The 26,783-nt window shown below is 52.1% G+C and overlaps 10 protein-coding genes across 10 annotated transcripts; 5 read left to right on the forward strand and 5 right to left on the reverse strand.

Annotated features, from left to right (window-relative positions):
* Nucleotides 1-249: 249 nt before the first annotated feature.
* Nucleotides 250-2,075, reverse strand: CI109_104961 (uncharacterized protein; the record flags this gene model as incomplete). Its single annotated transcript, XM_032007796.1, has 6 exons — nucleotides 250-564; nucleotides 614-1,131; nucleotides 1,178-1,394; nucleotides 1,445-1,597; nucleotides 1,647-1,812; nucleotides 1,861-2,075. The coding sequence occupies 6 exons, from the start codon at nucleotides 2,073-2,075 to the stop codon at nucleotides 250-252; spliced, it is 1,584 nt and encodes a 527-aa protein (XP_031857880.1).
* A 662-nt stretch (nucleotides 2,076-2,737) lies between these two features.
* Nucleotides 2,738-4,401, forward strand: CI109_104962 (uncharacterized protein; the record flags this gene model as incomplete). The annotated part of the gene is made up of 9 exons (XM_065967589.1): nucleotides 2,738-2,943; nucleotides 3,021-3,043; nucleotides 3,090-3,109; nucleotides 3,158-3,422; nucleotides 3,478-3,504; nucleotides 3,556-3,669; nucleotides 3,711-3,853; nucleotides 3,904-4,128; nucleotides 4,171-4,401. The coding sequence occupies 9 exons, from the start codon at nucleotides 2,738-2,740 to the stop codon at nucleotides 4,399-4,401; spliced, it is 1,254 nt and encodes a 417-aa protein (XP_065823661.1).
* Nucleotides 4,402-4,682: 281 nt separating this feature from the next.
* CI109_104963 (uncharacterized protein) lies at nucleotides 4,683-6,643 on the reverse strand (the record flags this gene model as incomplete). The annotated part of the gene is made up of 9 exons (XM_032007798.1): nucleotides 4,683-5,544; nucleotides 5,597-5,802; nucleotides 5,856-5,941; nucleotides 5,988-6,099; nucleotides 6,150-6,216; nucleotides 6,267-6,316; nucleotides 6,365-6,434; nucleotides 6,483-6,516; nucleotides 6,571-6,643. The coding sequence occupies 9 exons, from the start codon at nucleotides 6,641-6,643 to the stop codon at nucleotides 4,683-4,685; spliced, it is 1,560 nt and encodes a 519-aa protein (XP_031857882.1).
* Nucleotides 6,644-7,285: 642 nt separating this feature from the next.
* Nucleotides 7,286-10,667, forward strand: CI109_104964 (uncharacterized protein; the record flags this gene model as incomplete). Its single annotated transcript, XM_065967590.1, has 15 exons — nucleotides 7,286-7,420; nucleotides 7,540-7,561; nucleotides 7,609-7,806; nucleotides 7,864-7,932; nucleotides 8,035-8,159; nucleotides 8,221-8,478; nucleotides 8,556-8,980; nucleotides 9,031-9,139; nucleotides 9,191-9,230; nucleotides 9,281-9,363; nucleotides 9,413-9,526; nucleotides 9,579-9,675; nucleotides 9,724-10,174; nucleotides 10,229-10,433; nucleotides 10,485-10,667. The coding sequence occupies 15 exons, from the start codon at nucleotides 7,286-7,288 to the stop codon at nucleotides 10,665-10,667; spliced, it is 2,514 nt and encodes an 837-aa protein (XP_065823662.1).
* Nucleotides 10,668-10,863: 196 nt separating this feature from the next.
* CI109_104965 (uncharacterized protein) lies at nucleotides 10,864-13,657 on the reverse strand (the record flags this gene model as incomplete). The annotated part of the gene is made up of 18 exons (XM_065967591.1): nucleotides 10,864-10,872; nucleotides 10,934-11,077; nucleotides 11,133-11,148; nucleotides 11,201-11,285; nucleotides 11,335-11,393; nucleotides 11,450-11,602; nucleotides 11,654-11,833; nucleotides 11,978-12,052; nucleotides 12,107-12,175; nucleotides 12,237-12,300; nucleotides 12,366-12,440; nucleotides 12,497-12,677; nucleotides 12,791-12,916; nucleotides 12,983-13,208; nucleotides 13,265-13,290; nucleotides 13,340-13,390; nucleotides 13,449-13,549; nucleotides 13,603-13,657. The coding sequence occupies 18 exons, from the start codon at nucleotides 13,655-13,657 to the stop codon at nucleotides 10,864-10,866; spliced, it is 1,695 nt and encodes a 564-aa protein (XP_065823663.1).
* Nucleotides 13,658-14,226: 569 nt separating this feature from the next.
* Nucleotides 14,227-16,249, forward strand: CI109_104966 (uncharacterized protein; the record flags this gene model as incomplete). The annotated part of the gene is made up of 8 exons (XM_065967592.1): nucleotides 14,227-14,266; nucleotides 14,419-14,652; nucleotides 14,695-14,769; nucleotides 14,815-14,866; nucleotides 14,922-15,067; nucleotides 15,132-15,303; nucleotides 15,352-16,000; nucleotides 16,052-16,249. 8 exons carry the CDS (start codon nucleotides 14,227-14,229, stop codon nucleotides 16,247-16,249), a joined length of 1,566 nt encoding a protein of 521 aa, XP_065823664.1.
* Nucleotides 16,250-16,642: 393 nt separating this feature from the next.
* On the forward strand, nucleotides 16,643-17,746 carry CI109_104967 (uncharacterized protein; the record flags this gene model as incomplete). The annotated part of the gene is made up of 2 exons (XM_065967593.1): nucleotides 16,643-16,935; nucleotides 17,707-17,746. 2 exons carry the CDS (start codon nucleotides 16,643-16,645, stop codon nucleotides 17,744-17,746), a joined length of 333 nt encoding a protein of 110 aa, XP_065823665.1.
* Nucleotides 17,747-17,995: 249 nt separating this feature from the next.
* Nucleotides 17,996-19,259, forward strand: CI109_104968 (uncharacterized protein; the record flags this gene model as incomplete). The annotated part of the gene is made up of 6 exons (XM_032007803.1): nucleotides 17,996-18,187; nucleotides 18,236-18,330; nucleotides 18,383-18,442; nucleotides 18,498-18,555; nucleotides 18,607-18,763; nucleotides 18,811-19,259. 6 exons carry the CDS (start codon nucleotides 17,996-17,998, stop codon nucleotides 19,257-19,259), a joined length of 1,011 nt encoding a protein of 336 aa, XP_031857887.1.
* A 289-nt stretch (nucleotides 19,260-19,548) lies between these two features.
* On the reverse strand, nucleotides 19,549-22,567 carry CI109_104969 (uncharacterized protein; the record flags this gene model as incomplete). Its single annotated transcript, XM_032007804.2, has 8 exons — nucleotides 19,549-19,887; nucleotides 19,946-20,235; nucleotides 20,304-20,481; nucleotides 20,534-20,797; nucleotides 20,858-21,139; nucleotides 21,194-21,871; nucleotides 21,927-22,328; nucleotides 22,559-22,567. 8 exons carry the CDS (start codon nucleotides 22,565-22,567, stop codon nucleotides 19,549-19,551), a joined length of 2,442 nt encoding a protein of 813 aa, XP_031857888.2.
* Nucleotides 22,568-23,473: 906 nt separating this feature from the next.
* On the reverse strand, nucleotides 23,474-26,129 carry CI109_104970 (uncharacterized protein; the record flags this gene model as incomplete). Its single annotated transcript, XM_032007805.1, has 9 exons — nucleotides 23,474-23,575; nucleotides 23,626-23,713; nucleotides 23,763-24,232; nucleotides 24,289-24,695; nucleotides 24,749-24,797; nucleotides 24,849-24,956; nucleotides 25,014-25,525; nucleotides 25,591-25,860; nucleotides 25,964-26,129. The coding sequence occupies 9 exons, from the start codon at nucleotides 26,127-26,129 to the stop codon at nucleotides 23,474-23,476; spliced, it is 2,172 nt and encodes a 723-aa protein (XP_031857889.1).
* Nucleotides 26,130-26,783: the final 654 nt, after the last annotated feature.

The following is a 26,783-nucleotide window of genomic DNA, read 5'->3' on the forward strand; positions in this document are numbered from 1 at the left end:
GCGCACGATATGAACATGGCACGTCAAGCAGGGATACTGAGAACAGATTGTGTATTTCACGACCGAAGCGTCAGGACTGGACGACTAAGACATCTGATACGACTGCTCCAGCGCCGTTTGCACATGGTCTGTACTATGCCTATCCGATAACATTTGTTCATATTGTACATACCGTTACTACATTGTTTTCCTATTCGAAACATATCAAAATCCCTTCATACCATATTCCCTTTGTCCATGATCGTGCGCTTAGATGGAGTACTTGAAATCCGGGTTCTGAATATCGGTAAGATCTTGGAAAGCGTGGAGGTTCGCCTGCACTTCCGTGGCGTCTCGTTCCAGTTGCGCGGCCTTCTTCGCGGCGTTTCTACGGATGAGCATGGTTCGGGTAGCGATGGCGAGGAGGATGTAAGTCGCGTACAAGCCGAGGTGGATGTAGAGCGAGGGGATGTATCGTGGGGCCCATGTCGACCAGAAGAGTTGCGGTGAGACGGCGTTACCGGCACCCCAAGCCATGAAAGTGGTCGCGTAGGCGATGGACTTCTTGGTCTGACCAGCGATGTTCTGTAGGTGTGTCAGTGATACTGTTGCTCTCACGTAAGACTTTACTCACTCGACTCAAAACAACCGACGTAGCAGTGTTGCACGCGCCGAAGAATTGCAACATGAGGAAAGCGATCATGAGACCGACTCGAGTGCTGGTGCTGGGAGGAACGCAAACGATGACGATAGTGCCGATCATGTTGAGGAGAGTGAAGCCGATCATGGTGAGGAAAGTCTGCTCGAACTTTTGCTGGAGGTATGCCATGAGGAAGTACGAGCAGACACCGGTGACGGAGACGGGAATCTTGAGAAGCTGACTGGTCGCGACGTCGAAGCCGAAAGCACGGTTAATGAGCAAGGCGCTGAACTTGCCGATACCACCGATGACGAGGGTCTGGCAGAAGGTCAAGGCGAACAGTGCGTAGACTTGAGGGTCCTTGGCGGTCTCCCACGCTTGCTCCGACTTCCACACCTTCTGCTTGATACCTTGGTTGTTGGATCGCACTCGCTCGACAAGCTTGGTCTTGAGCTCTTCGTCGGCCCATCGTGCACGAGTAGGACTGTCGGGGAGGAAGAAGAACACGAGGACTGCGAGGTATCAGCGCCGTTCCATTACGATGTTCTAGGAACTCACTCGTTGCAATGGCAGAGATACAAGCCGCGGTCAAAAGGAGATATTGCCAGCTTCGGAGACCGCCGGTGTTGTTGTGCTCTTGAACGTAGTAGAAGCCGAAACCCATGACGGATTGTATACAAGTGGACAACGAGGTGAACGAGTGCCAGACGGCGGAGATGAGAGCTTGTTCGGAGCTGAGGTACCATTGGACCATGACGGTGACGAGACATGGGTTCTGCGGAGGGTCAGCGTGTGTGTATCGTGAGAGGGATCCTCCTTACTCACAAAAGTGGCCTCAAAGAAACCGAGGAAAGCACGGTTGGCAAGAATAGGAGGAACGCTCAAGGAGAAGACGAGGGCGAAGGCGAGACCAGTCCAGACAAGCATGGAGGCGGCAAGTACCTTGGCGACGGGGAATCGTCGAATGAGTTGGGATGCCTGCAAGGAGTGTAAGCGTAGCCACACGTGTGTGTTGGAGCGAACTTACCACAGGGTTACCCGCAACGAGACCGATCCACAACACAGTACTTGTAAGGGCGTAGTCTTGGCCTGTCGCGCCGACGTCCTCCAACCACCCCATGATACTGATGGGACTGGTTGCGCCCTTGTCCATCGCTTGAGCGAAGTAGGCAAGACAGAGAAGAGGCAAGATCCTACGATAAGTCAGCGCCAGTCGAATCCTGCTCACTCTGCTTACTCACCTGAGGTCGATCATCCTCTTAAGTCGCTTGTTCTCCGCTTCATCGATGACGATGGTGTGGTCGATATACGGTGCCGCCTCGTTATCTTCAACTTGTTCGACGAGATCCTTCTTGTTGAGTTCGACATCCTCGATGAAAGCGTCGTGACCTTTCTCGTCGGTCTGGCCCAATGCGGGGACGGTATCGATATCGGAGTGCTTGACGTTTTGCGACATGGTGACTAAGTTCGTGAGTGAGTTGGTATCTTAGACTGTTGATCAGAAGAACGGGGCACCTGTGGGGTTCGCGTCGAGCTCTTATATATCATGGTCGTTACCCCGTTTGGCCCCGCCAATCAAACGGGCCGAGTGGATCTCGAGACCCAATTAGCTTGACTCTATCTGCGGGCCGCAAGATAAGATGGATGAAGATCTGCAGTTGACTCATAGTAAAAGTGGGTTAAGCTGCTCATGTCCAGGGACGGCCCGTTGTAAAGCTCCCACTAGACAGTCTTGGCAAAGTGTCCCGCGGGGAAAGATCTGCACAGATCGATAAAGCCACATCAGATGCCAAGAGCATATCCACCTTTCGGAAATGATAAGACGCCAAGATTCAGGTTTTTCGGGTGGGCTCCGTTGGTCCGTTGGGTGTAAACTCACCATACTCCACCGGACACAATCTCGGCCCGCAACGGTCGGACTCGGGAATCCACCGAGATGTCCACTTTGTTTCAGGGACCGAGATTGTTCTGTGATGCGCGTTTAGTAAAGATAACATGGAATGACATCAATTTGAACGTTGAAGAGCATCAAGTCATCCAGCTACAGTCCTACAACGTACCAACTACATACTTACAACCACACACCAACTACGCATCAACCTACCTCATCGCTTCATCATGGTGCTTCAAATCGACGCATCCGACCCACAAGCAGCCAATGCGCTCTTCACTGCCGATGGTTTCGACGAGCTCACTCCTGAGCCCGCTTTCGACTACCGAGTCTATGACCTCAACCACAAGGAGGCAGAGGCTAAACTCGCCCTTCTGATAGATGGAATGACAAAGGTCGAGGACAAGACGGGACGCTTCGTATACCGACGTGAGTGACTAGCGTCTGGGTGCATCTACTGACAAGTGCAGTGCCGGACGGGCGCTTGATCGACACGTGCACGTACCACAGATGGGAGTGGCCCCAAGCGATAGGTGAGCACAACCTCGAAGAAAATACATCTAGCTGACTGTGGTGTAGGGATGAATGGCCTGTTCGATGTGAGCCGATCCACTTCTAGCTCGAGCCCGTACTGATTTTCCTCGTAGTACTACCAACTCGCCTCCTCACTAGACCCTTCATCGTCTACCGCCGAGGGCGTTCTCGACTTGATGAAAGACTGGTACCGACAGCGAAACAACGAGGGTATCCCTACAAAGAACATCAACTCGATGGCGGTCATGTACAGCGTCGCTTGTCTCGTCGATCTCGACCAGCAAAGAGGAAAGGGATCGGTTTTGGACGATGAATGGAGAACACGTTTCGGAGAGTGGATCGATGAGTGGGCAGAGTGGATCATGAACGACCTTCCTAGTGGGTTGCCGCTGTATATCCCCACACGATCTTGGAAAGCTGACGATCTGTTCAGGAACACCGGAGGGAGGATTCCAACACTGTAAGCGGTTCTGCGATATAACCACGGAACGAGCTGATCACAGACTTATAGTGACATTCCGCCTTCCCAACGAAGGACAGTTGTGGGACGACACATTGATGATGACAGTGATCCCTCTGACGAAGATCGGATTGCTCTTGAATCGTCCACAATACATTGAGGAAGGTAAGTGACGACGGGTGGAGACAGAAGCGCTGATCACGTAGCGAAATATCAGTTCCTCCTGCATATCGAGTACCTCATGGATCCGGTCTCTGGTTTCTGGTACCATGCCTGGCAGTTTGATCTGAATGGAGGATCAAAAGGTCGTTGGTCCTCTGACGCACCCTGGGCGCGAGGCAATTGCTGGGCAAGTTGGGTCAACCTTCACTCGCGACCAAACGCTGACAAACATCACAGATTACACTGGCTATACCCATGTTCATCGAGCTCACCGGACTTCCACCGTCGGACCCTGTTCACCGAACCTTGGTATCTGCTCTGCATCGTCAGGTCGATGGACTGGTCCCGTTTCAAGACCCCGCGACTGGCTTATGGCACACTTTGATCGACGATCCCACAAGCTACGTCGAGACCAGCGGCTCGTCCGGTTTCGTCGGGGGAATGTTGATGGCCATTCGATTGGTGAGTTTGACCAGACACGGACTGAAAGCTGACCAAATGCAGGGTCTTCTCGATCGGGAAAAGTACCTCAACGTCGCGGTATCTGGTCTTAAAGCCTGTCTGGCCCAAGTCTTGCCTTCAGGCTCAGTCGGCAACGTTTCGAAGGGAACGCCAGCTGGAAAGGACCGACAATTCTACAAGGGTATACCCAGGATGGGCATGGTTTACGGAAACAGTCTGTTGATTGTGGCGTTGGTACAGTGGATGAGGCTGAACAAGGGAGTACAAGCGTAACGATGAGTTCGGTTACGTACACGAATAGATGAGAACGATGTACTGGATATGACATTGACCTTACGGTGTGGATGTTCAACGGAGGAGGCCCGTCTTCGACATCGTTTCAACGAACTAACAGCAGAAGCACCAGCAAGCTCACCGCTCCTCGTTCTCCAGCGCGTTCTCATCGCTTCCTACCCAGTCCCCCGTGCTAAACAAGTCACAACCTTTCCTTGCTGCCCTCATGCACCCATAATACCCTTTACGCACCATGCATATACCTTTATTACTATGACTGTCTAAGCAACAAACTCATGCTCTGACGAACCCTTCTTCTCATCCTGTTCAGCGTGCAAAACCTTGAGAGCCTGCTCGTGCATCCGTCTTTCCGCTTCTTTGTTTGACTCCTTGATGTGGTCGGGATCGTATACAACAGCGGCCTCTTCGGTGGTAAGTCCCTTGGTCTCACGGAGCATGAACCAGAACAAGACGATGTAGAACGCGTCGACGGCAACGTAGACAGCGTAGTACTTCCAGCTGATCGCTTTCAGGGCGACCGGGTTGACGAACTGGTTGAACGCTTGGGCACAGTTCTGCGAGAGGAGTAGCAACGCCGCGGCTTTTGCTCGAAGCGCGAGTGGACAGATCTCGGGAACATAGAGCATGGGCAGGGGAGTGAGAGCGAGGGAGTAGAATCCCATGAAGACGAAGATGAACGGGATCATGGCGATACCGGTAGGGGCGTGGTGAGTCGTGTTGTAACCACCGGCGAGACCGAGGATCAGGACGAACGAGCAGAACATGCCGATGATCGAAGTGAGGAAAAGTGGTCGTCGTCCGAATCGCTCCACGAGACCAGCTCCAGCCATCGAGATGAACCAGTTCCAGATGGCGAGACCGCCGTTGACTCCGGTGGTTTGAGCGGGTTTTGATACACCGACAGTTTTGAGAACGGGCACGAGGTAATACTGCACAACACCGTTTCCGACCCATTGGGTGGATGTACCGATGACAATGATAACGAGGAATCGACGGATGTTGCCACTGGTTTGAAACCAAGTGAGCCATGAAGACTCTCCGGCGAGCTTCTCTAGTTCCACAGAGGCTTTAATCTCTCTCATCTCGAGGAGAACGAGCTCGTCATCCATCTGGCCGTTTGCACTGCGGGGGTAATGTTAGTACAGCAGACAACAGCCCAGCGGTCGCAACTCACTGATACGTGGCAAGGATTTTGTGTGCTTCTTCCACTCTGTCCTGCTTGACCAGCCATCGTGGGGACTGCGGGACGAACCAAGCACCGAGACCAAGCAAGATCGGTCCGAACCCCTGGATCAGCGTAGGGACACGCCAGGACCAAGAGCTGGTTCCGGGGTAGTAGACCATCGCAAATGTGAGCCATGCGGCGAAGATGGAGCCGATCTGGAAACGTCGTCAGCATGAACACTGGTTCAGGATCCAAATTTGCCACTCACATAGTACGTGGTGTTGAGGAAGCCACCGGCGTAGTGTCGGATACGAGGGTGAGCGAGCTCAGGTACCAAAGCGGCCGCGGTGACCTCTGCGCTGGGTCAGTGAACGCCTTGTCGCTCCGCCATCGTACTTACGAGCAGCAGCGGTGCCAACACCAAGAAGAACACGAGATCCAACCAGTTGACCGACGGAATGACTGGTCCCTCCGACGATCGCACCGATCAACATGAAGAAGGCACCGCAGTACTACCTCGATGGTCAGTCGCGGCACATTGTATAGAGCTCGAAGCACTTACAAGACCGATTTTTCGCCCATACTTGTCGACCATCCATGCGATGACGAATGTGAGAGGGATCTTGGGACTGCGATGGTGGGTAAGCCTAATTTCGCTTACGAAGATGGACCCACTCACAGATAGTAACTCGCAGCGATCAAACCAAGTTTGGTACCAGAGGGTGTTCCCTGTGACAGCGTCAGACGATGCCTCAGAAATGTACCACGGCCACTCACAAAGTCACGGTTCCACTCGGTAAGCGCTTGCAGACCGTTGAGAAGAGATCCATCGTAACCGAGCGAGTAGCTGTTCAAAGATTAGCGACGAAGACTGAGGCTAGGACATTACGCTTACACGGCGGTATACAGCGTGAAGATGTGGAGGAAACCTGCAGCAAAGTCAGCATTCGTCGCTAGTCTGCTTCACACCTCTCCCAACTCACCCGTCCTCATACCAGGATCTTTCCACCATCTCGACGCAGTGTTGTTTGGCAGATCTGAGAATTTTACAGTCATCGTGTGGGTTTGAGTAATGTCGATTGATGAAGAATCGGAGACACCGTGGGGACAACTTGAAATGCCGGGGTCTCCTTATAGTATTCCATGTCGTGGTCTCTTGAGGTAGATTGTTTTCGGGTTTATGTTTAAATTGCCACGTCCAACGCGCTCCGAAGCTTAAAGGAAACGAAGGAAACCGATGCGAAGTCGAACGAGGAGAGGAATCGATTGGAAGAGGACGGAGAAACCCCGGAGGAGTTGGAAGGTGGAGGCCTTGGCGAAATTATACCATCTTACCGCAAGAAGCAGTCCAACCCCACATCGACTGAGGGGAACCCCCGCTGGACCTCACAGGCCATCAGCTGATGATGCAGATGCGATGCTTGGATGTCCGGTCCGATACCCCACATCGTTGACGCCCCGCACCCTCCACCGACGTGATGCCGCACCGAGGTTTCGCCGAAATACGGTCTGCGTCAACATCGTAAGCGACAAAGGAGACATCTCCGACCGGTGCAAAGCCGAAGTAACAGGAGAAAGGAGTCAAAGTGTTGTTTGCATGTATACCTTGACGTCGACAGAGCTGGAAGCATTCGCAACGGCTAACTCTGAACAACACTTCACCTTTAACGACATATCCAGCCAGACGCCCGCTACAACATGACCAAACTCGCTGTGATCGACCCAGAAGCGGTGCTCAAAGAGCTCACGAGCGAGGAGAAGATCGCTCTGCTGAGTGGAGATGATATGTGGCATACAGTGCCCGTGCCCAGGCTAGGTGTCCCCCGCGTGAGAGTAAGTGCCCGACCTCAAGGTACAAAGGACGTGACGCTGACAGAAGCCACAGTGTAGCGACGGTCCTGTAAGTGATGAAGCGATGGTGACGATGTGAACGAGCTAATCCTACGGGTCAGAACGGAGTGCGAGGGACGGCCTGTGAGTGCTTGTCCTCGGTGGCTATGACCTCTGCTGACATATCGCAGGGACGAACGGTGCACCCGCGTCATGCTTCCCCGCGGCGACAGGTCTTGCCGCTTCGATGGATGTAGACCTTGCTCGACGTATCGGCGAAGCTTTAGGAGAGGAATGTCGTGCTCGGGGTGTCCAATGCCTGCTCGGACCCACGACCAACTGTCAGAGACATCCCTGTGGAGGACGAGGATTCGAATCGTTCAGTGAAGGTGAGTGCGTGTGGGAGTGCGTCGCGGTACAGGGCAGAACTGATCGATTCTGGCCAGACCCTTATCTTTGTGGAAACATCGCGCTTTCGTGGATCGAGGGTGTCCAATCGAAAAAGGTCATGACATGTGAGTGCACTGGTGCTCCTTGCGACGTTTTGATCTGACTGACCAAACTGCCTAGCTCCAAAACGTAAGCGTCACATCCACAACTCCTCGCTGACATCATAGACTTCCTCGCGAACGAGCAAGAATACCTCCGAAGAAGCAACAACTCGGTCATTGACGAAAGGACAATGCACGAGATCTACCTAGAGCCCTTCAGGATTCAGTGTAAAGCGAGACCTTCGGTTTTCGTGAGTCCACTCGACATAAATGCGTCCATCCGGGAGACAGACCGCTGACCAAAAACCCTAGATGTCAAGTTACAACCGAGTCAACGGTCTTCACGTAGCCGAACACCCCTTCCTGCTCCGTAAGATCCTTCGCGGAGATTTCGAGTTCAAGGGGATGATTATGTCGGACTGGAGCGGGACTTACTCCTCGTCAGAAGCTGTCAAGGCGTCTTTGGACTTGGAAATGCCAGGACCATCATTGATGAGAGGGTCCAGCTTGGAGCGGGACATCATTGGTGGGAAATTGGTACCCACGGACATAGACGAGTGTGTTTTAAGGGTACGTCTGGGTTGCGTTCTCACACTGAGGCCGCTTCAAGTGGTGATAAGACAACGCTCATATCGCGCCGAACATAGGTGCTCCACTACGTCCGAGAGGCCCAGCAATCCGGTATCGAGTTTGAGAAAGAGGAAGATACCATTAATACGCCCAAGGTCCGCGCTTTGTTAAGAGAAGCAGCCGACTCCGCCGTGGTCCTCCTCAAGAACGACAAGGACATCTTGCCTATCGCCCAGTCCGGAAGCCAGAAGATCGCTGTCATCGGACCAAACGCTCGAACAGCAGCTTACGCTGGTGGTGGAAGCGCCAATCTCGCCCCGACATATCTTGTCACGCCTCTTCAAGCGATCACCAAGCAGGCTGAGCAGCTCGGTGCGACTGTCGAGTACACTATCGGATCTGATGCGTCGAGATGGACTCCGTTGTTGACACCTTTCATCCATCATCCTCAAAATGGGAAAGCCGCTGGACCGGGGGTGCAGTGTGACTTTTACGATCAAAAGTGAGCGATTCAACTCTTCTTTCACCAGTCAAACTGATCTCTTCCCTTAGCCCATGGGAGAACAACGTCAAGCCACTTTTCCAGAAGTTCAACAACTCGGCGTTCTCGTACTTCATCGATGGTATTCCCAAGGAGATCCCCGTCAGAGGATACGTGTCCGTAAGTGAATAAGCATGCAGAAGAAGGCAATGCTGATCATTTACTCTGCAGCTGAAGACTGTATTTACCCCTGACGAGAGCGGAACTGTGAGTTATACCCTGGCCGAGCAAAGCTGACCTTCCAGTGGGAACTCGGTCTAGGCGTAGCCGGTCAAGCAGATCTTTACATTAACGGAGAGAAGATCATCGACAACTCTACAGACCAGAAGGAGGGTTTACTGTTTGTGAGTGCCTTCGCTGAATCGTCAGATCGTCGCTGACTATTCCACATAGTTCAACACCGGTGCCGAGGAGCGAACAGGAGAAGTTATCGTCGGAGCCGGGACGGAATACAACCTTGAAGTCCGATTCTCAAACTTCAAGCAGCTCAATGCCATGTCTCCATATGTGAGTCAACTAAGACGTGTGAGCTCTGCGCAGGCTGACCCCGACCTCACAGACCGGCCGAAGAGGTGGTATCCGAATTGGAGGTCGCAAGAAGCGTGACGCCAAGGAAGAGATCGAAAAGGCCGTCAAGCTTGCCGTGCAATCGGATGGTACGTCGTACGAGTCGCTCTCCAGATCTGTGCTCACTCCTTGCCCAGTGGCCATCGTCTGCATTGGAACCAACTCCGAGTGGGAGTCCGAAGCCTACGATCGAGAAGACATGAAACTTCCACCAGGAAGTGACGACCTAGTCCGAGCGTTACTCGCTGCCAAACCTGAGACCATTATCGTCAACCAGTCAGGAATGCCGGTGGAGATGCCTTGGATAACCTGTGCGCCCACTGTGATTCAAGCCTTCTTCGGTGGAAACGAATGTGGTACGGCTATTTCAGATGCTATCTTCGGTTCGATCAACCCGAGCGGTAAACTACCTGTTACTTGGCCCCGAGTCTTGGAAGACTACCCCAGTCACAAGGATTTCGGTCACCCAATCGACACGGTCTACTCTGAAGGTCTTGGCGTTGGATATCGATACTTTGACCGAGCCGATCATCCGAAGAGTGCCTTCTCATTTGGTCACGGATTGAGTTACACCTCTTTCAAATTCAGGTGAGGGCTTGTGCGAACTGGTTCGACAAGGTTCACAGCTAACGTTACGTCTAGCGGTCTGTCTGTAGACACACAAGCCTTCGGAGCGAACGTGAGCTTCACCGTCACGAACAGTGGCAAAGTCGCCGGCGCAGAAGTAGCCCAGGTGTATGTGCACGACCTTGCGCCGGTCGTTGAAAGACCTGAACAGGAGCTGGGTGGGCTCGTCAAGGTATTCTTGCAACCTGGCGAGTCGCGCAAAGTGACGATCAACCTCGACGTAAGTGTATCGACTTGCAATGTGCGTTTCGTGCTAACCCCATGTCTCTAGCACAAAGCATTCTCCTTCTACAGCGTCCAGGAGAAGTCGTGGATTGGACGAAAAGGAGATTACGAGATCAGGGTGGGATCTTCATCGACCCGAATACATCTCTCTGGTCCTGTCCACTTGGCTCAATCATACAAGTGGATCGGGCTGCAAGCTCCACGATTATATGAGCCAGCCTGGATATAGCAGTCATCGTAGAGATCTGAAGAGCTTCGTGTCGTTTCGGTAGCATATGCATATATAGATGTCTCCCAATTGGATAGGCTTGAAAGCTCCCAATCAATTACTGTTACAACAAGGTCTGTGTTAGTGATTGTCACAATCGAGTGCGATTTCGCCTGTTCCTCTCCATTCAGTCTGACTCGAAGTGCGAGGGACTTCGTCACAAAGTCTAGGCGATTGAGATATCAGCATGCGTTCGGCCATCTGCAACGTGTCAAGACGTTACGTACCTGCTCAATCTCCGAAAGAATGCCTAAGAAATCAAGCAGATAGGCACCCTCCGGACTAACAGGATCTCTAGCATCTAGAGCGTCTAGCAATGACACTGCGACGTATCGAACCTTGTTCACCAAGGAAGGTCCGTTGACAGCAAGCTGCAGAACGGTTTGGTCAGTTGGGACTTGCGACCACGGAGACGGGGCGACAAACGTTTTGGATCGGAATACTGCACGATCATGTTAGCTAGGAAACTTTGCGGGAACAAACCAAAACCCCACCTGTGGAGCGCCTTCAACAAGTCCAGTACGATACTTTCATACTTGTCCTGACTCTCGCCTAAGCGAGATATCATCTGCACTATGACTGCTTGACATGTCAGACGTGATACAGGTTGAATGGTGATCTAACATACCGCTCGTAGTCGCACCATCAGATGGGTTTGCCCGCTCAATCACCTCGTCTCTACATTTTCTGCGAGGAGTCCTGTGGGTTAGGCATTGCTGTCACAACTGCGGCGCACCACTCACAACAAAACGTATCGCGCCAGGGCATGAGTGACGTAGATATTCCCCTTCAACACCAAGAACGATTCTTTGGCGATTGACCGAGATTGATATGCTTGACTGAAGTATACGTCCAGTTGGGCTAACATATCTTGTCCCCATTCCTCGGTCGAGCCACTGGAGTAAGCCGTCAGCTGCGACATAAACAACCCATAAATTTTGACGTACGGAATCTCCAAAGCTACTGGCGTTTCAGTCAATCTGAGCCCCGACGGGATGTCCAGTAGCACCCTTGTCAGATCGTCGGAGATCGAAGCGATCCGCCGCAGATACGCCAAGACCTGTTCAGGGGTCAAGGGGCCTTCTTGTCGAAGCCGTCGGCGCAGGATGAGTGCGTCTCCTATCACTCTACCGAAGGGTGTCAGAATGGGTATGCGGGCGTCTTCGGGACGTATAACGATCATGCACTCACTTGAAGATCTTCGTGACAATACTGGAATTGCAGGTCAGTAACAATTTCGGCACCGCATCGAAAAGGTCGACAAAACTCACTTGAAGCCGGCTATTGTGGACGTAGCATGAGGGGGGAAGTCCAGATATTCCGTTCTAGTGATGTATTCATCGTCGCTGCCATCACATTGATCAGCAATGAGACTCTGATCGTTCAACACTTGCACTTACACCTCTCTAGGCATCAGAGTGTCGCATTCTTCCGCGTCTAAGAATATGGGGCGGTCCCTCAGACAGGCCCTATCACGTGAATCAACGTGATTCAGTATCCACTCGCTGTATACTAATAGGTAACGCTCACGCAGACTTGTCGGACGTGAAGATGAGTGCAAACGTTCTGCGTCTCACTTCCGCACTGATTGGATCTGTCGCAGAGATGGGCTTGAGTGTTACACCTTCCATACAGATTAATGCAGATCAATGCACTCACCTAGACCGGCATAGCTGGCCTCTTTGTGAAGTCCCAAGGCCACGCCGAGCTGCAGAGCCTCCCCCAAGCACGCCGCTACGAATGCAAGGTTAATACGGCAGGCTATATTGTTGAGTATGGCCAATACACACCTTGTGCACCTAATCTTCCGGAGATTAAATGATATATCGCATCTAGGAATCGCGTGATGACCAGCTCTATTGTAGGGGGATCATAGATGTCGATTGAGACCAGCCGAGATACCTGGTAGCATTTGCCTGCCATCTCTCGAGCAGGAATCCCGTCGATCGGTGGGAGTAGTGCCTTGGGTATCTAAAAAAAAAGGTGAGGACGTAAGGTAAGACTACGGTTTCTTGAGAGGGACACTGTGAGATGGACGACGGGCAAGCGGATTGTGCGTTGATACCAGATGAACAAATCCTCACCTGAACAATTGCCGATGCCAACACACTCAACACCAAAGCCAGGAAGACAGGATCCTGTTCGTCTCTACGATTCTCCACTTCCAGCAAGAACGTCGGTCGATGAAGGCAAGGAGTTAACGGGTGGACCTAAGATGACGGATCAAAGTCAGTGTAACGAACACGTGTTGCTCGCGATAGCTGTCGATTACCCACGTAATCAAAGAATAGCGAGAATATATACATTGCTACATCTCTTGCCAGTACACTCTCTAGCGAGTTCGGCGTCGAGCTTGTGCGGAAAGAATGCGACGATAAAGGTGATAGCGAGAGGAGCGTGGTAGGTGAAGGAACGAGGGTGGTACTGATTTGCGTAATCGAAGGCTGGCCATGATGTACCCTAGGACGATTGGAGCCCGCATCTTCGGAAGCTAAGCGTTTCCTGCAACGATATCGAGTCAACTTTCCGGTGATGTACCTAGTCCAGAGCTGACTCACTTGAGGTATTCACTCGGTGGTCCGCGCTGCGCTAGATGTCAGCTCCTCACGATCAGTAAGCTCGAACACACGCACCCTCTTAGGTCTCCAGGTAGTCGTACACTCAACTCCAAGTTGATCGCATTGCTACCCGGTGAAACATATTAGATGACTTAGTCTGAGCTATTGTGAGAAAGATACGCACTATACAAGGCGGAAGTGTGTAGGGGTGTATTGGGGAGGATGATAACTCGGTCGAGTTGATGCGGTCACACTTTATCTTGCGCGACCGACAGGCATCACAGCCTTCAAAGCAACGTGAGAGACCACCTCAAAGCATATCGGAAGACTCTGCTCACTGTTCGGCTTCTTCGCAACCGGCGCTGTCGGTGATGATTGTGGTTGAGGTGACATTTAATTTGGCTCCGTTGGGTGGTGATATAATATCGCGCATGCGCGACATCGTATGTTCTTGACTTCAACAAGAACAATTGATTGGATGAAGATGAGACCGACAACTAGCATATGAAAGAGACAGAAAGCGAATTAGGTGGTTGACATCAATAACAAGAGACGACAAGTGATGACGTAATCATTTCCACAACCTCCAAGGTAACATAATCCGCAGTTTTATGTTGATTGATGTGTTCTGGCAAGGCGGCTGAAGCAGGAGGCAGTTCAAGGGCGGGTCAAGGCCATGCGTGGTCAAGTCGGTGTGAGGCCGTAAACAATGCTTGCCGGACATCTCATTACCTGATTTGGACGACGTCGCCTCACAGGGACTTCGAAAGGGCGTTTCTGAGCACGTCACGAAGAGCTCCCTTTGTGGCTCAAACTTTCCCTCGCAGACTCGCTGGGGTAGGTGGTCTTTTTTGTATCGTCTATCCTTTGTTCTGCCCTCGACTAGACGACTTCTGCTCAGGGTTGATTGGAAAACCGAGCTACGATCACGTCAGTTCACACTTTATCCTTTTACCCGACGGATGATTTCTGATATCATCATCTTATCATTGAATCTACAAGGTATGCATATCCGCAGGTCTGATGAGACACTCGGTATTGCCGAGCACATAGCTGTGAGCAAGTTTCATCACGCCATCACCCCTCATCAGACTCTGAATTGTTCCCATGCACTGAATGTATTAACGAGATGCGCTGAATACCGCCAAAAATAGATCCGGCGGTATATAAATCGTACACACACACGGCTTGCGGGGAGCTTTTTCAATGGTCCCGATCGCCCGTCGCCAATATGACTGAGATACTGCGCCGATTTGAAGGTGTCATTCGATGGTATCCCGAAGAGATGCCGAAGGAGGAGCGTAGACTCGTGCGCAAGATTGATCTGTTGGTATTGACCTTCGCCTGCTTGGCCTTCTTCACCAAATACCTTGACGTCTCAGCATTGAGTAGGTTTATGCTGAGGGGAACTATTGCTGATTATCTTCTAGGTAACGCATATGTCTCGGGGATGAAAGAGGATCTCAACCTCACCGGAAACCGTCTCAACTACATCAACGCTGCTTGTGAGTTACCCGATTGCTGAGAAAAATCTGACAGAACAGACGAAGTAGGATATGTCGTCTTCCAGCTCCCTAGCAACCTGGCCATCACCCGAATACCGTATGTCATTCTTCCATCTTTTCTGTCCGGTAACTGACTCGCCATGACCAACCAGAGCTCAGTACTTTTTGCCCGCGGCAGAGGTCTTCTGGGGTCTTTTCACACTCGGTACGGCTTTCGCCACAAACTATCAACAATTAGTCGTCATGCGTTTCTTTGTCGGTCTCGGATCCACGTCGTGTTTCATCGGATTAACGCATTGTGTCAACTCGTGAGTGCCTTTACAAGTAGATCTCTGCTGATGTCTGCAGATGGTATCGAAAAGGCGAACTGGGTAGACGAAATGCCTTGTTCTGGATCTCCAATCCTCTAGGTCAAATGTTCGCTGGCTACTTACAAGCCGCAGCATACACCAACCTCGACGGCCACCACGGGCTTCAAGGATGGCGTTGGCTCTTCATCATCTGTACGATCATCACGCTGCCGATTGCCTTGCTGTAAGTTTGCATATAAGCACTTAGATCCTCGCGCTGACAAATACCCAGTGGGATTTTCGTATTCCCCGATGTGCCCGAACGAACCAAGTCGCGATTCCTCAACGAACGCGAGAAGGAATTGGCCAGGAGTCGTATCGCGGAAGAAGGGTTCAGAGATTCCACCGGACTCAGCTGGCAACTCGTTCGCAGAGTGTTATCTCAGTGGCGCTTTCATGCGTTCGTATGGCTAGGTGTGCTGTCGTATAACACGTTTTATGCTGCCGGTACACCCTTCCTCTTGTGGCTTAAATCCCAGCCAGACAAGTATTCCATTCCTCTGGTCAACAATATCGGTACGGTCACCAATGCAGTGGCCGTCGTCAGCGCTTTGACGACTTCATGGTACACCGACATGCGCGGTAAACGATATGAACCCATTGTTCTCAACGGAATACTTGCGGTGGTTTCAAATCTGGTCCTCTCCATCTGGAGTATACCCTCTGGTCTCAAATTCTTCGCATACATTGCCCTCGGATGGACTCAGGGATCCATTCCGATCATCTTCGCTTGGATCGCAGACGAGTTAGCTGGAGATCTGGAGACACGAGCCATCGCCTTTGCTTGTTTCAATGTTTTCGGAGAGGTCACTGGCCTGGTGGTCCCTCTTGTTGCGTGGCCAGTGTCACACGCACCAGGGTTCCGAGGTGGATTTATTTGGGTATGTAATCTCGTTGTCGTGTGATTGTAGTCTCCGCTGACATCACGATAGGCTACCGTCATCTCCGCCACTTTCCTGACGTTCACCGGTGTAATCGTCTGGTTTTTGGAACGGGAACAGAGGCAAATACAAACGGACTCCGAGAAGGTTGAGGTGCTATCTACGAAGGAGAGCGAAGAAGAGCCTGTGGACATCAAAAGGGAGATGGTCGGTATCGAGCCGATAGCCACGTTGGGGCGGATGGATTAAATCGTTGCAACGTCTGCCGCGACTGTTGCGCCAAAGTATTGATTTGGGGTTTGGGTATCAATGGATGAGGACATTCTGTTCTCGGGGAGCAATAGGAGATAGAGTACATGCCTTTATGATTAGACGAATCTATTGTATGTCTAGCGAATACACGTCGGGATATGCGAACATTGGTAGTCTGCCACTAGCTACAGTATGTCTCGCCTTGCCTTCTCCTTATTCGGCCCCTCCTCTGTCATTCCCACGCAACCGCGACTTCTGGGCCGGTCTCTGTCTTCTCTGTCTTGGCGGTGACGATATATCTTGACGGCGACCCCAACTCTGTTGCATCAGACCACATCACGTCTTTCACATCTTTTTGTGTGTTCTGTTTACTATGCATCATCCCTTGCAATGCCTTCGAAAGACACTGGGCCCAGCGGCAAGCTCACTCTCGCGTTCTTCAAGTGCGACTCGCTGGCCAAAGAGTCAATCGAGCAACATGGCGAATACCAAGATATCGTCCATAATCTGTTCGAGCCGCTTCTCCCAGCACATCTCGACTTGGAGATACTGACCTACGACGTCTTGAACAAACGGGAATATCCCAAGGACGACGAGTTGGAAAAGATCGACGCGATTATCATCTCGGGAAGCTTTGAGGATGAAGCGCATGCTGATTCGATTTGGATCTTGAAGCTAGCAGGGTATCTGATCAAGATCTTTGTGAGTGCATAAGAGGACAGAATGGCGACTGATCCTCAGGATGAATACCCTCGTATCCGGCTCTTAGGAATATGCTTCGGACTACAGATCATAGCAAGAGCGTTTGGACCATGTCAGATCAAGGAGAACCCAAAGGGATGGTGAGTGATAATATCGTGATGACGACAGCTGACAGTCGTAGGGAGGTCGGAAGTACCAAAATCGAGCTGACGGAGATCGGCAAGCGGTTGATATGGGCAGAAGGAGGTGAATCGGATTCAGACACGTCGAAGCTCAAGGACAGTGTAGTGAGTGGGCGACCGGTCTCGGTATGCACTACCGTTGACGCCCCCTCCAGACGATGCAGCAGATCCATTCCGACATCGTCACAGAAGTGCCAGACGACTTCCATCTCCTAGGTAAATCCGATCTCACTCCGGTTCAAGGCATCGTACACTTTTACGCGGACGAAAAGAAGCCCCCTGCGTTCACGCATTCAGACGCGGACACTCTGCCAGGCGATCCATGGTCCCGCGTGCATATCATCGCATTCCAAGGTGAGTCAGGTGTATCCACAACCAGTGCATGGCTGATATGTTATGCAGGTCATCCTGAATGGTAGGTACTAGCAATTGAGATCTTTTCGCTGACCTTTGCAGGCACGAGGACATTCTCGTCCCTTTCATTGACAACTATGAGAAAGAAGGCACGTACGATGCTGCATTCGCCGAAAAGTCGAGAAAGCAGACGAAGCTTCCTCATGATGGGGAAAGAGTGGGGAGAGTTCTGCTCAAGGTTCTAGGCGTTGCATAGACCAGATGGTGCATGGGATCGATGGATGGGTAGAGATCGCCCGTATCTCAGGGCAGTAGCACGATGCATCATTGTCATAACGCGTCATAGAGTCGGGAACCTGATCGTCATAGCTCCGTCACCCGAAAAGTAGGATCCCGGTCTCAGGTGGGTGGGTGGGTTTAAGTCGAACTATTGGGACCTTCATCAGTTACATCTCGACTTTGCATTTCCACTAGACTATTGTTCAATCCAAAAATCAACGCCAAGATGATCACTCCCACAGCTTCTTTCCTTGCTGCCGCAGCTTTGTCTGCTCAAGTCGCCTTCGCCGCGGTGCAGACCTTGACTCAGGGCGGACAATGCCTCCAATCCTCAGGCACTCCTGCTGCAGGTAACTCTGTTGTCCTTGGATCTTGTAACGCCAACAATGCGCAGATGACCTCGACCGGACAACAATGGGTGGGTTCTGTTGCTGCTATACACAAAGACCAGCTGACATTCCAGTAGGTCATTTCGTCGGGCAACAATGCCGGTGTTCAACTTTTCGGCACAAACTTCTGCCTTGATGCTGGGTCGAACCCCGCTCCTGGACGAGCCATGGTGTGCGTATCACTCTTCTAAGTCTAATTTTGCGCTACGCTGACACCATGACAGCTTGTCAAACTGCGCTCAGTCCGCATCTCAGACCTGGTACTTGACCGGGGACAACCGAGTGTAAGTGATTCCTGCTTTCGTACCGATTACTATCGCTAATGCCTTCATTTCGTAGTGCCATCACCGGCGGTACTCAGTGTCTCCAAGCCAGCGGCACCAATGCCGAGACCCAGGTATGTTCCACCTTGACACATTTTTGCTTTACTCCGCTGACATATAGACAGAACTGCGCACCTGGAGTCGCTGGTCAAGCTTGGACTCCCAACTTCCTCTTCGACACCCCCACTTCCTCTTCCGCTGCTAGCGCCAGTGCTAGCTCGTCTGCCGCTTCAGGCGGTGCCGCAGGTGGTGTCGTTGGAGGTGCCACTGCTTCAGGTGCTAGTGAGTGACTCGTACAGCTTATCGATTCGTTGCTGACCCTCTTACAGGCGCCATGAGCTCCGTCTCGTCCGCTGCTGCTTCTGGCGCATCAGGTGCTTCGTCCGCTGCATCCGATGCATCTTCTGTCGCCGGTGCAGCCACCAGTGGAGCTTCTACCGTTGCTAGCGGAGCTGCTTCCGGCGCTTCGTCTGTCGCCAGCGCTGGTGCTTCCGGTGCTGCTGGTGCCACTTCCGGTGCTGGGTCTGCCGCTGGTGCGGCTACCTCTGGCGGTGCTTCTGCTGCTGGTGCCGCTACTTCCGGTGGTGCTTCCGTTGCTGGTGCTGCCACCTCTGGTGCTGGTTCTGCTGCCGGCGCTGCTACTTCGGCCGCTGGTTCCGCTGCGGGAGCTGCCACTTCCGCTGCCGGTAACGCCGCCAGCGGTGCCTCCCTTCAAAACATTGCTTCACCTCTCCTCGCCGCGGTTGGTGTGATCGCCGGAGCTTTCATGGCGTTGTAAGGGATGAGAGGAGAAAGACGAATATCGTAGGCGGATAGATCGAATGTAGCACAAACCCACATCATACACGTATAATAGCATATGCATACCTGGCATCGCTTGGTAAAGATCGCCAATCGTCTCAAAAGAGTGACAATCTTCGACTATAAATCTATAAAAATGGTCGAAAACAAATGATCCCGTGTGAGAATAACAAATAATGATCCAATCGCAGAACAACACTACCGCCGTACAACTTCCATCGCCTAAGGAAATCCCTCCCTCGCAGAAGCGCTCAGCTCCTGCCCGATTACTCGGTGATCGGACAGTGGTCGTAGTACCCGTCAACGTTGTTACCCCACCAAGTGGGGAAAGGAATGGCGGGACCACCGGCACCAAACACGGCGAACGACAAGATGAACAATGCGGTAAGCGACGCACCGTCGAAAGCACCGGTGATGAGATACGAGTAGTTCTTAAAGAATCGGGGCTTGTAGTTTCGGAGGTAGAATTGGACAAAGAAACCCGCGATGATCTGTGAGAAGATGACACAGGTTTGAGAGGCATTGTAAGGGATGTAACCGGCGTATTGGATGAACTGAGGGAAGTTGAGATCATCGACGGCGTAACCTCGGATCTTGGGCACAAACTGTGTGACAAAGTGGGATCAGTAAGAATTATAACGGCTTCGTGCGCGCAACACTCACGTGGAAGAAGATTCGGTGGAGGACGACGACACCTCCACCAATAGCAAGACCAATGGGGACCATGGCATACGGCTCGCCACCCTTGTAAAGGTATTTGGCAAGGGCCCATGAGGTGGCGTTGGTGTTGTAAGATTGAATAGTCGCACCAGACCAAGACGCAGAACCGTTTGAATCGACGAGAGCTTCCTTGTTGTTGGAGACGATCGAAATCATGACAACGTAGTTGATGAAACCACCGAAGATGGTACCCCAAGTCTGCGTGAGGAACATGACACGAGGGGAAATTTTGACTAAGGGAGCGTTGTGTTCCGTCAGCGGCAGCCTCGGCGCGACGGTCCCTGCTCGTCTGGTCACTCACGGTACTCTCCCATCTTCAGATCATTAGACAAGTTGACACAGTTACCGATGACGCTGTGCGACCACGCAGCAAAGTACATGTTACCGACGGGTTTACCGGGAAGCATCAAACCAGCCAACATCTTGGACAAGTTGTTGGTGGCGATACCGTTACCGTATCGAGAGTAGAGGATTGTACTCTGGTGTAAGTGGTCAGCGTGGCACGTTGCTGGGAAACATGGCACAGCTTACCAGAGGGGCGATGAAACAACCCATGAGCAAAGCAACAATGTACGCCCAGACCGGGAGCGTGATGTGTTCCTTGACAACGACGACGATACCGAGGATGAAACTGACCAAGAGGATTGCCGCATACCAGTACCAAGGGGTCTCCTTGTAGTGCTTGACCATGTGTTCGTGGTGTTTATCGTCATATCGACCTTCTCGAGCAGACTTGTAGGTCTTCACGATGTCCTTGCCCCAGAAAAGGAAGACATGCATGACGAGAGCGCCGATCTGTAAGGGTTGTCCTCGTCAGCCCGGGATCACGTTCACTGAGCGAGAACAATCACTCACCGCGGCGTTGGCCATGAACATAGCGAAAGCGAAAGTGCCCGTCAATCGAGGAACGCCGTACGTTGCGAGAGCGTCGGTGTCAAGAACACCGTTCTTGAACACCTTGGCAATAGGGTAGGCGCCCCCACTCTCGGATCTCAATCGAGTGGACATGAAGGGTTGAGACTGAGCGTTCCAGCCGTTGCCGTAATAGATACCGAGCATGGCAATGAAACAGACCAAGTAACCAACAGCAGCGTTCGCTTGCAGAACCAAAGGGAGCGAAGTGTTGAACGAGGTGATCTGAAGGTAAGTTAGCACAGGCCCGATGGCGATAGACTACTCCTCCTCACTCACGTATTGCCAGTCAAAGGACAAACTGAAAAGACCCAAACCCTCGTTGTTGAGGGAACCACCGAAAAGGTTGGTAAGGACTTCAGCTTTGGCACCGGTGGTCTTGGAAGCGGCAAGACATGGGATGGACACCGAGTTGAGCCAGGGGAACATGTAGGCGGGAAGGAACTCGTAGGCGAACATTCCGCAGAATGAATACCAGAACCATCGTAGAGGCTTCGAGTTTTTCAAGTCTTGCCAGTGAAGACCTTGGAGCGTCTTGACGGTAGGCAAGGTACTCCAGTAGACCGCGTCGACGTGCCAAACTGAGATAGGTCGGAAGAGACCGGCGAGACCATAACCGAAGAGACCGATAGAGATGAGACTGAGAACGATAGTAGCGGCACTGAGGGGAAGATCGTAAAAGAGCTTTTGGGCACTGAAAACGGTGATCGACTCAGACGCATTGGAAGCAGATGTAGCGGTGATGGCGCAGATGGCGTGTTCTTTCAAGCCCCACTCTCCAGGGTTGATAAACACCAACGCCGAGATCCAGAAGGGCAGTTTACCTTGACCATTCTTTTCTCTCCATCGAGCCTCGAATCTGTCACCACGAGGCAGGCAGAACGCCCAAGCTTTACCGGCAAAGTAGGCGATGAGCACAATAAAGGTACCTTGGATAGTGATTTGGGTGGGTTTATACTGTGGTGTACGTCGTCAGCGGATGTTAAGTCTCACAGGTCGCGCGCTGACTCACCGAGTAGATCTGGTACATGACGGCTTGGAAAGCAGCAAGTCCAGTGGCCAGCACCATACTTCGGAAAGTGACCGCCGGGTCATGGTCATCCCTCATAGGCAACAGGTGAGCGGCGGCGTCCGCACCGCTGACGATAATGGTGTCGTCATTGTCAAAGAGACCATCGTCGTCGTATTTCAGGGCAGGCGCGGCGGTGATCTCTTCGTCGGCAAGGTGGTTTCCCTTGTGATCAAGGTCGTACTTTTCGTCGTTCGAGTCCTGCTCCCGGTGAGTATCGAGGTGCGCATTGATTGTGTCGTGGTCCGGCACGTTGTGGATGTGACCGGTCACACCGTTGGGTGGATGGGTGATGACAGAGTCAGAGATGGGTGTCGGCATCTTGAAGGTCTGCGACTGCGACTTCTGTGGGGCGATAGGGATTCGAAAGGGGTTAGCAAGACTTCTTCCTCCCAGCCTTTATACAAGCTTTCGCTCGAATCGCCTGGCGAGCACGCGAGATGTGCTTATCTCTGATCGTCTGGATGAGCTCGGCTCTGCATGTGCGTCCAATCCCGGTGGAGCCAACTCCCAAGGTCTATCTATCGCGTGCCGAGAATGTACAGCGTGGTGCCAAAAAAGCCACTCATGCTAACGATACCCATTGAGCACGGAACCCTTAGTGGAGATATCCACCGCCTGAGGGACCTTCCATTATAAAGATCGCCTTGAGTTCCATAGGCACTAGATCCCTGTCATCAAACCCATCTCCCTGACGATAAGTAATGGTTCTCAATCGGATGAACACGGAGGTATCTTGTTGTTTTACTCTTCCGTAGCCGTTCGCGAAAGTTTGTAACCGCGTGGGTCATGTCGGTTCTGTCAGTTGAATATGCCTATTCTGTGGTCAGAACGGTGTGCTAATCGAAAGATTTCATATCCTCATTGGGCTTAGTGGCCATTGACTGCCCTTGGCGTGTGTTATCTCGGTCGGAGAGAGAAGCCTTGGCAGGTGAGGCATCGCATGGTACACCAAAAATAGCTCGAATTTGCAAGGTCCGGACCTGAATTACTCGTCCCAGAGGGTGTCCTGAGAGAAGCCCTCGCAGAGAACGGCGACAACCACTCAAACACGTCTTTGCGCCATGCCAGGTAACGTGAGCTCCACTCGGCGATCAAATACCAGTAGAAGGGCGCCGCATGGGTCGAAAAGCGATAACGGATGTGTTCAGGTGAAAGGAGAATGCAACCTATTAGCTTCCTCAGGTGACAACGGGATGTAATAGGACGGTGATCAGAAAAGCCAAATAGAATAGTGATCACGTAATCCTCCGCTAAGAATTGCTTCGCTTGGCTTTCCCGAACCTCCCGGAATCCCGGTAACAAAAAGATGAGACGCTGGAATCATGTGCGACCATGACGAATCACTGATAAGCACGTCTTTGGCGCAACGACATGTGATGTTTCAATTGGGAGCGAGCGAGCGAGCTGCTACCGATTCTGTGATCATTCTACTATATGCATACAATCCTCGTCTCATCACGGGATGATCACTACCTGCGTATCCCCTCCTACGCCGCTGCCAAGTCCTCGAGCAAGAAACCAGCGATACTCCAAGCGCAAGCCATGGTTGTGATCATGGGGTTGACACCGGATGCCGTCGGGAAGACACTCTGATACTTGGTCAGCGGACGTTGTCAAGAACACAAACCAGATTTCTCACCGCATCAGCAATATACAGGTTTGACGTATTCCACACCCGTCCTCGAGGGTCAATGACACTGGTCGACGGAGTAGTACCCATTTGACAACTGAGGACAAACCATCAGCACGGCTCAGTCAGCCTCAAAGACGACTCACGTTCCCATCTGGTGCGCCGCCCCGACGCCCGCCCATCCAGGTCGAATGCTCGCCGCTTGGACCTGCGCGACCCAAGCCTTGAATTTGGGATCGATGAGACCCTTGTGACCTGGCTCGGCGATATAGCTTGGCACGCCGACCTGACTCGTCGAGATCCTCTTCGCTCCGGTGGACAGCAAGATCTCTGCTGCGGCGACGACAGCTCGAGCGCTCGAGTCTCCGTCGTACGCTGAAATGTCGTACTTGACTCGCGGGTGTCCGTTCGCATCGATGAAGACTTGTCCACTGTCTCGATCTCGGACGAGCGTGATGAAACTCAAGGAATGGTTGTACTCGAGCATGACACTCTTGTGGTCGGCACTGGATAACCAAGACTCCTGGGCTCCAGCTATACTAGAAGGCATGGACATGCAAACCTCGACCTTGGCACCGTGGTGAGTACCGTCTTTGTTCTCCACGACGTTGGACACCTAGTGCGTTGTGGTCAGCTCGCTGCAGACTCCATTTTGAAAGAGAGCGGACCCACCGAAGTCATGATAGCTCCATCCCAAGGGTTGATCTGTTCATCGAACAACGCGGTCACGAATGTACAGGGGTGACAGTGGAAGTTCTTGCCGATCATGGGGTTCTTCAAACCGCTTCGGAGGAGAACGGCTGGCGAGTTGATGCTTCCAGCACTGAGGACGACCGACTTGCTAGCGAGTACGACAAGCTTGCTGCCATCATCCAAATCGAGCTCTGCACCGATACATTTGGTTCGACTAGTGGTGTAAGTGAGGTCGTCGAGGTTGCCTACAATGGATGTGGGAACGGTGTCATTTGGCGCAATGAAGAGCAATCGGTGAACCTGAGCTGCCGTCAAGAATTCGGCTCCAGCTTTAGCAGCGTCGACCATGAAGGTTTCGACTGTGCCTTGCTTCTCGCCATACGGACCTGAAGGGCTTAATCAATGAAGGAATCTATGGACGACTGAGAGAAACACCTACACCCGAATGAACAGAAACCGCATGCATGTTCGTGTCCGTCGGTGTTTTGCTTTGGGTGTTGTCAGTGGTGACTACTATCCAATGGACAATCAGTACTCACTGGTATAGGGTCGACGTGATAGCCAACCTTTCTTGAACCCTCGATGAGCTTCGAGTTGGACTTGCTGTGCTTGATATGGGCTTCAGAGACCCCCATCCTAGCGCAGACCTATTAACGATCAGCGGGGTTGGACAATTTGCGGTGTGACTATCAAACTAAACTTACTGCATCCAAAGCCTCGGTATACCCATCACTTAGGAACCATTCCAACCCTTTCTCCTTTGCCCATTCATCTCGTACGAAGTGCTGCGTTTTCAAACTTCCACTCCAGTTGACCGTTGTACCGCCACCAAAGACACTCCCGGCAAAGATGGTGGTGGAACCAGACTCGGTCGCGATGATACCAGCGTTCTGGAACAACTCCTCGAACGCTTCATGTTGACTTCGAGACTTCTCGCCGGTGGGCGCGTAAACACCCTTCTCAACGATGAGGGTCTTGTAATCCTTGGCAATACGAGAGGAGGCGACACCGCCACCTGCGCCGGAACCGATGATGAGGACTTCGGTGTTGAAGACCGGGATGGTGGAAGGCGCTACCGCGGCGCGAGGAGTGATGAACGAGTAGGCGAATTTGGGCTTTTCAAGGGTCTTGTAGAGCTTTCGTCGGTTCGGCGAAGGGTATCCGATGGCGTCACAGAGGAGATCCGAATATGCATAGATGCAGAAGAGGGAAAGACCTATAGAAGTGTCAGGGCGAATACCAAAAGCTTTATGATCTGTCGGAGCATGGTACCCCACTCACCGGTGAAAGCCCTCATCAAGCCTCTTCGCATGGTGATTCTACTGCTCCCCCATGATTGCATGATCGCCTCCCTTTCCTTGACGGATAATTTCGCAAAGGGTTTCAGGTAGCCACCGGCGAGGATGCAGGTTCCCGCGGTAGTCGAAAGTAAGGTCAATGCCGTAAGGAGATCGGCTTTGACAGTAGGCGAGAGTGAGCTCCCGATCAGCTGCAGAAGGTGGTCAATTGCCCCGTCGATCTCCGTAAAGGACTTGGAGACGAATTCGTCGACTGTATGAGGTCGAGCATGGTCAGCAGAATATGAGACAATGTTGTGAGGACAGACGATGACAGACTGAGTGATGAGAAAATTAATCAACGCGCATGTACTGACCCGCTGCGGCTTGCCATTCTGGTGCATCCTTGGGTAATCTTGCCTTGATTTTCTCTGCCTCTTCACCTGTATGTGATTGGAAGAGAGTGTCGCAAATAGCTTTGAGTGTTTCGAGCTGAGTCTCGTTGACCTCGGCGGGTGCGTAGGTGTTATGTCTATGGACCATGGTGTGTAGGTGGGTATAAGTTGATTAAACTAAGGGGAAGGAAGGATTGTACGTGGAAAGAGACAGACAGTCTATATATCTTCCATGCATGCAGAAATTGTCCGTCGCCCTTGTTCCACTCTCTTGCTTGCTGCTTCCCGTGATGGACCAGGTGTACCGACCAAGCGACAAGAAAGTGTTACATGATTTTTAATTGTGTCTGTTATGCAACTCCTGGGCAAAGTCCCATCATGTGATTAGACTGAAAACCAAAGTTATCGTTCCGCCTAGGCACCCGTCTCTCCTCTGTTGTTCCACCGTCTACTGTAGACAGATATGCGTCCTTGGCTGCAATGATCCCTGTTCACAATTCGGCTCCGATCTTTCACACACCGCAGCATCCTGATTGCATTCTTAAACACCATTGGTAGAGTCAGGCGCAGGGTCATCTTGCCCTTGGATTGTAGATTGTAAACAAACACATGTTCAAAGCCAGCGATATCCTCGAGCATACACGTTTTTCCACAACACATTAATAATTGCAGGGGTCAAGGGGCTCATTAGGAGCTGCACTATCGGCCCTCCTCCCATCGATATACACGTACACACACGCGGCTAGCTTCCAACCATATGAGAACCCAGTGTACGGTACGAGCACGGCCAAGTACGCACCCC

The sequence above is a fragment of the Kwoniella shandongensis genome, chromosome 9 (assembly GCF_008629635.2).
Source record: "Kwoniella shandongensis chromosome 9, complete sequence".
In the NCBI taxonomy this organism is placed as follows: Eukaryota; Fungi; Basidiomycota; class Tremellomycetes; order Tremellales; family Cryptococcaceae; genus Kwoniella; species Kwoniella shandongensis.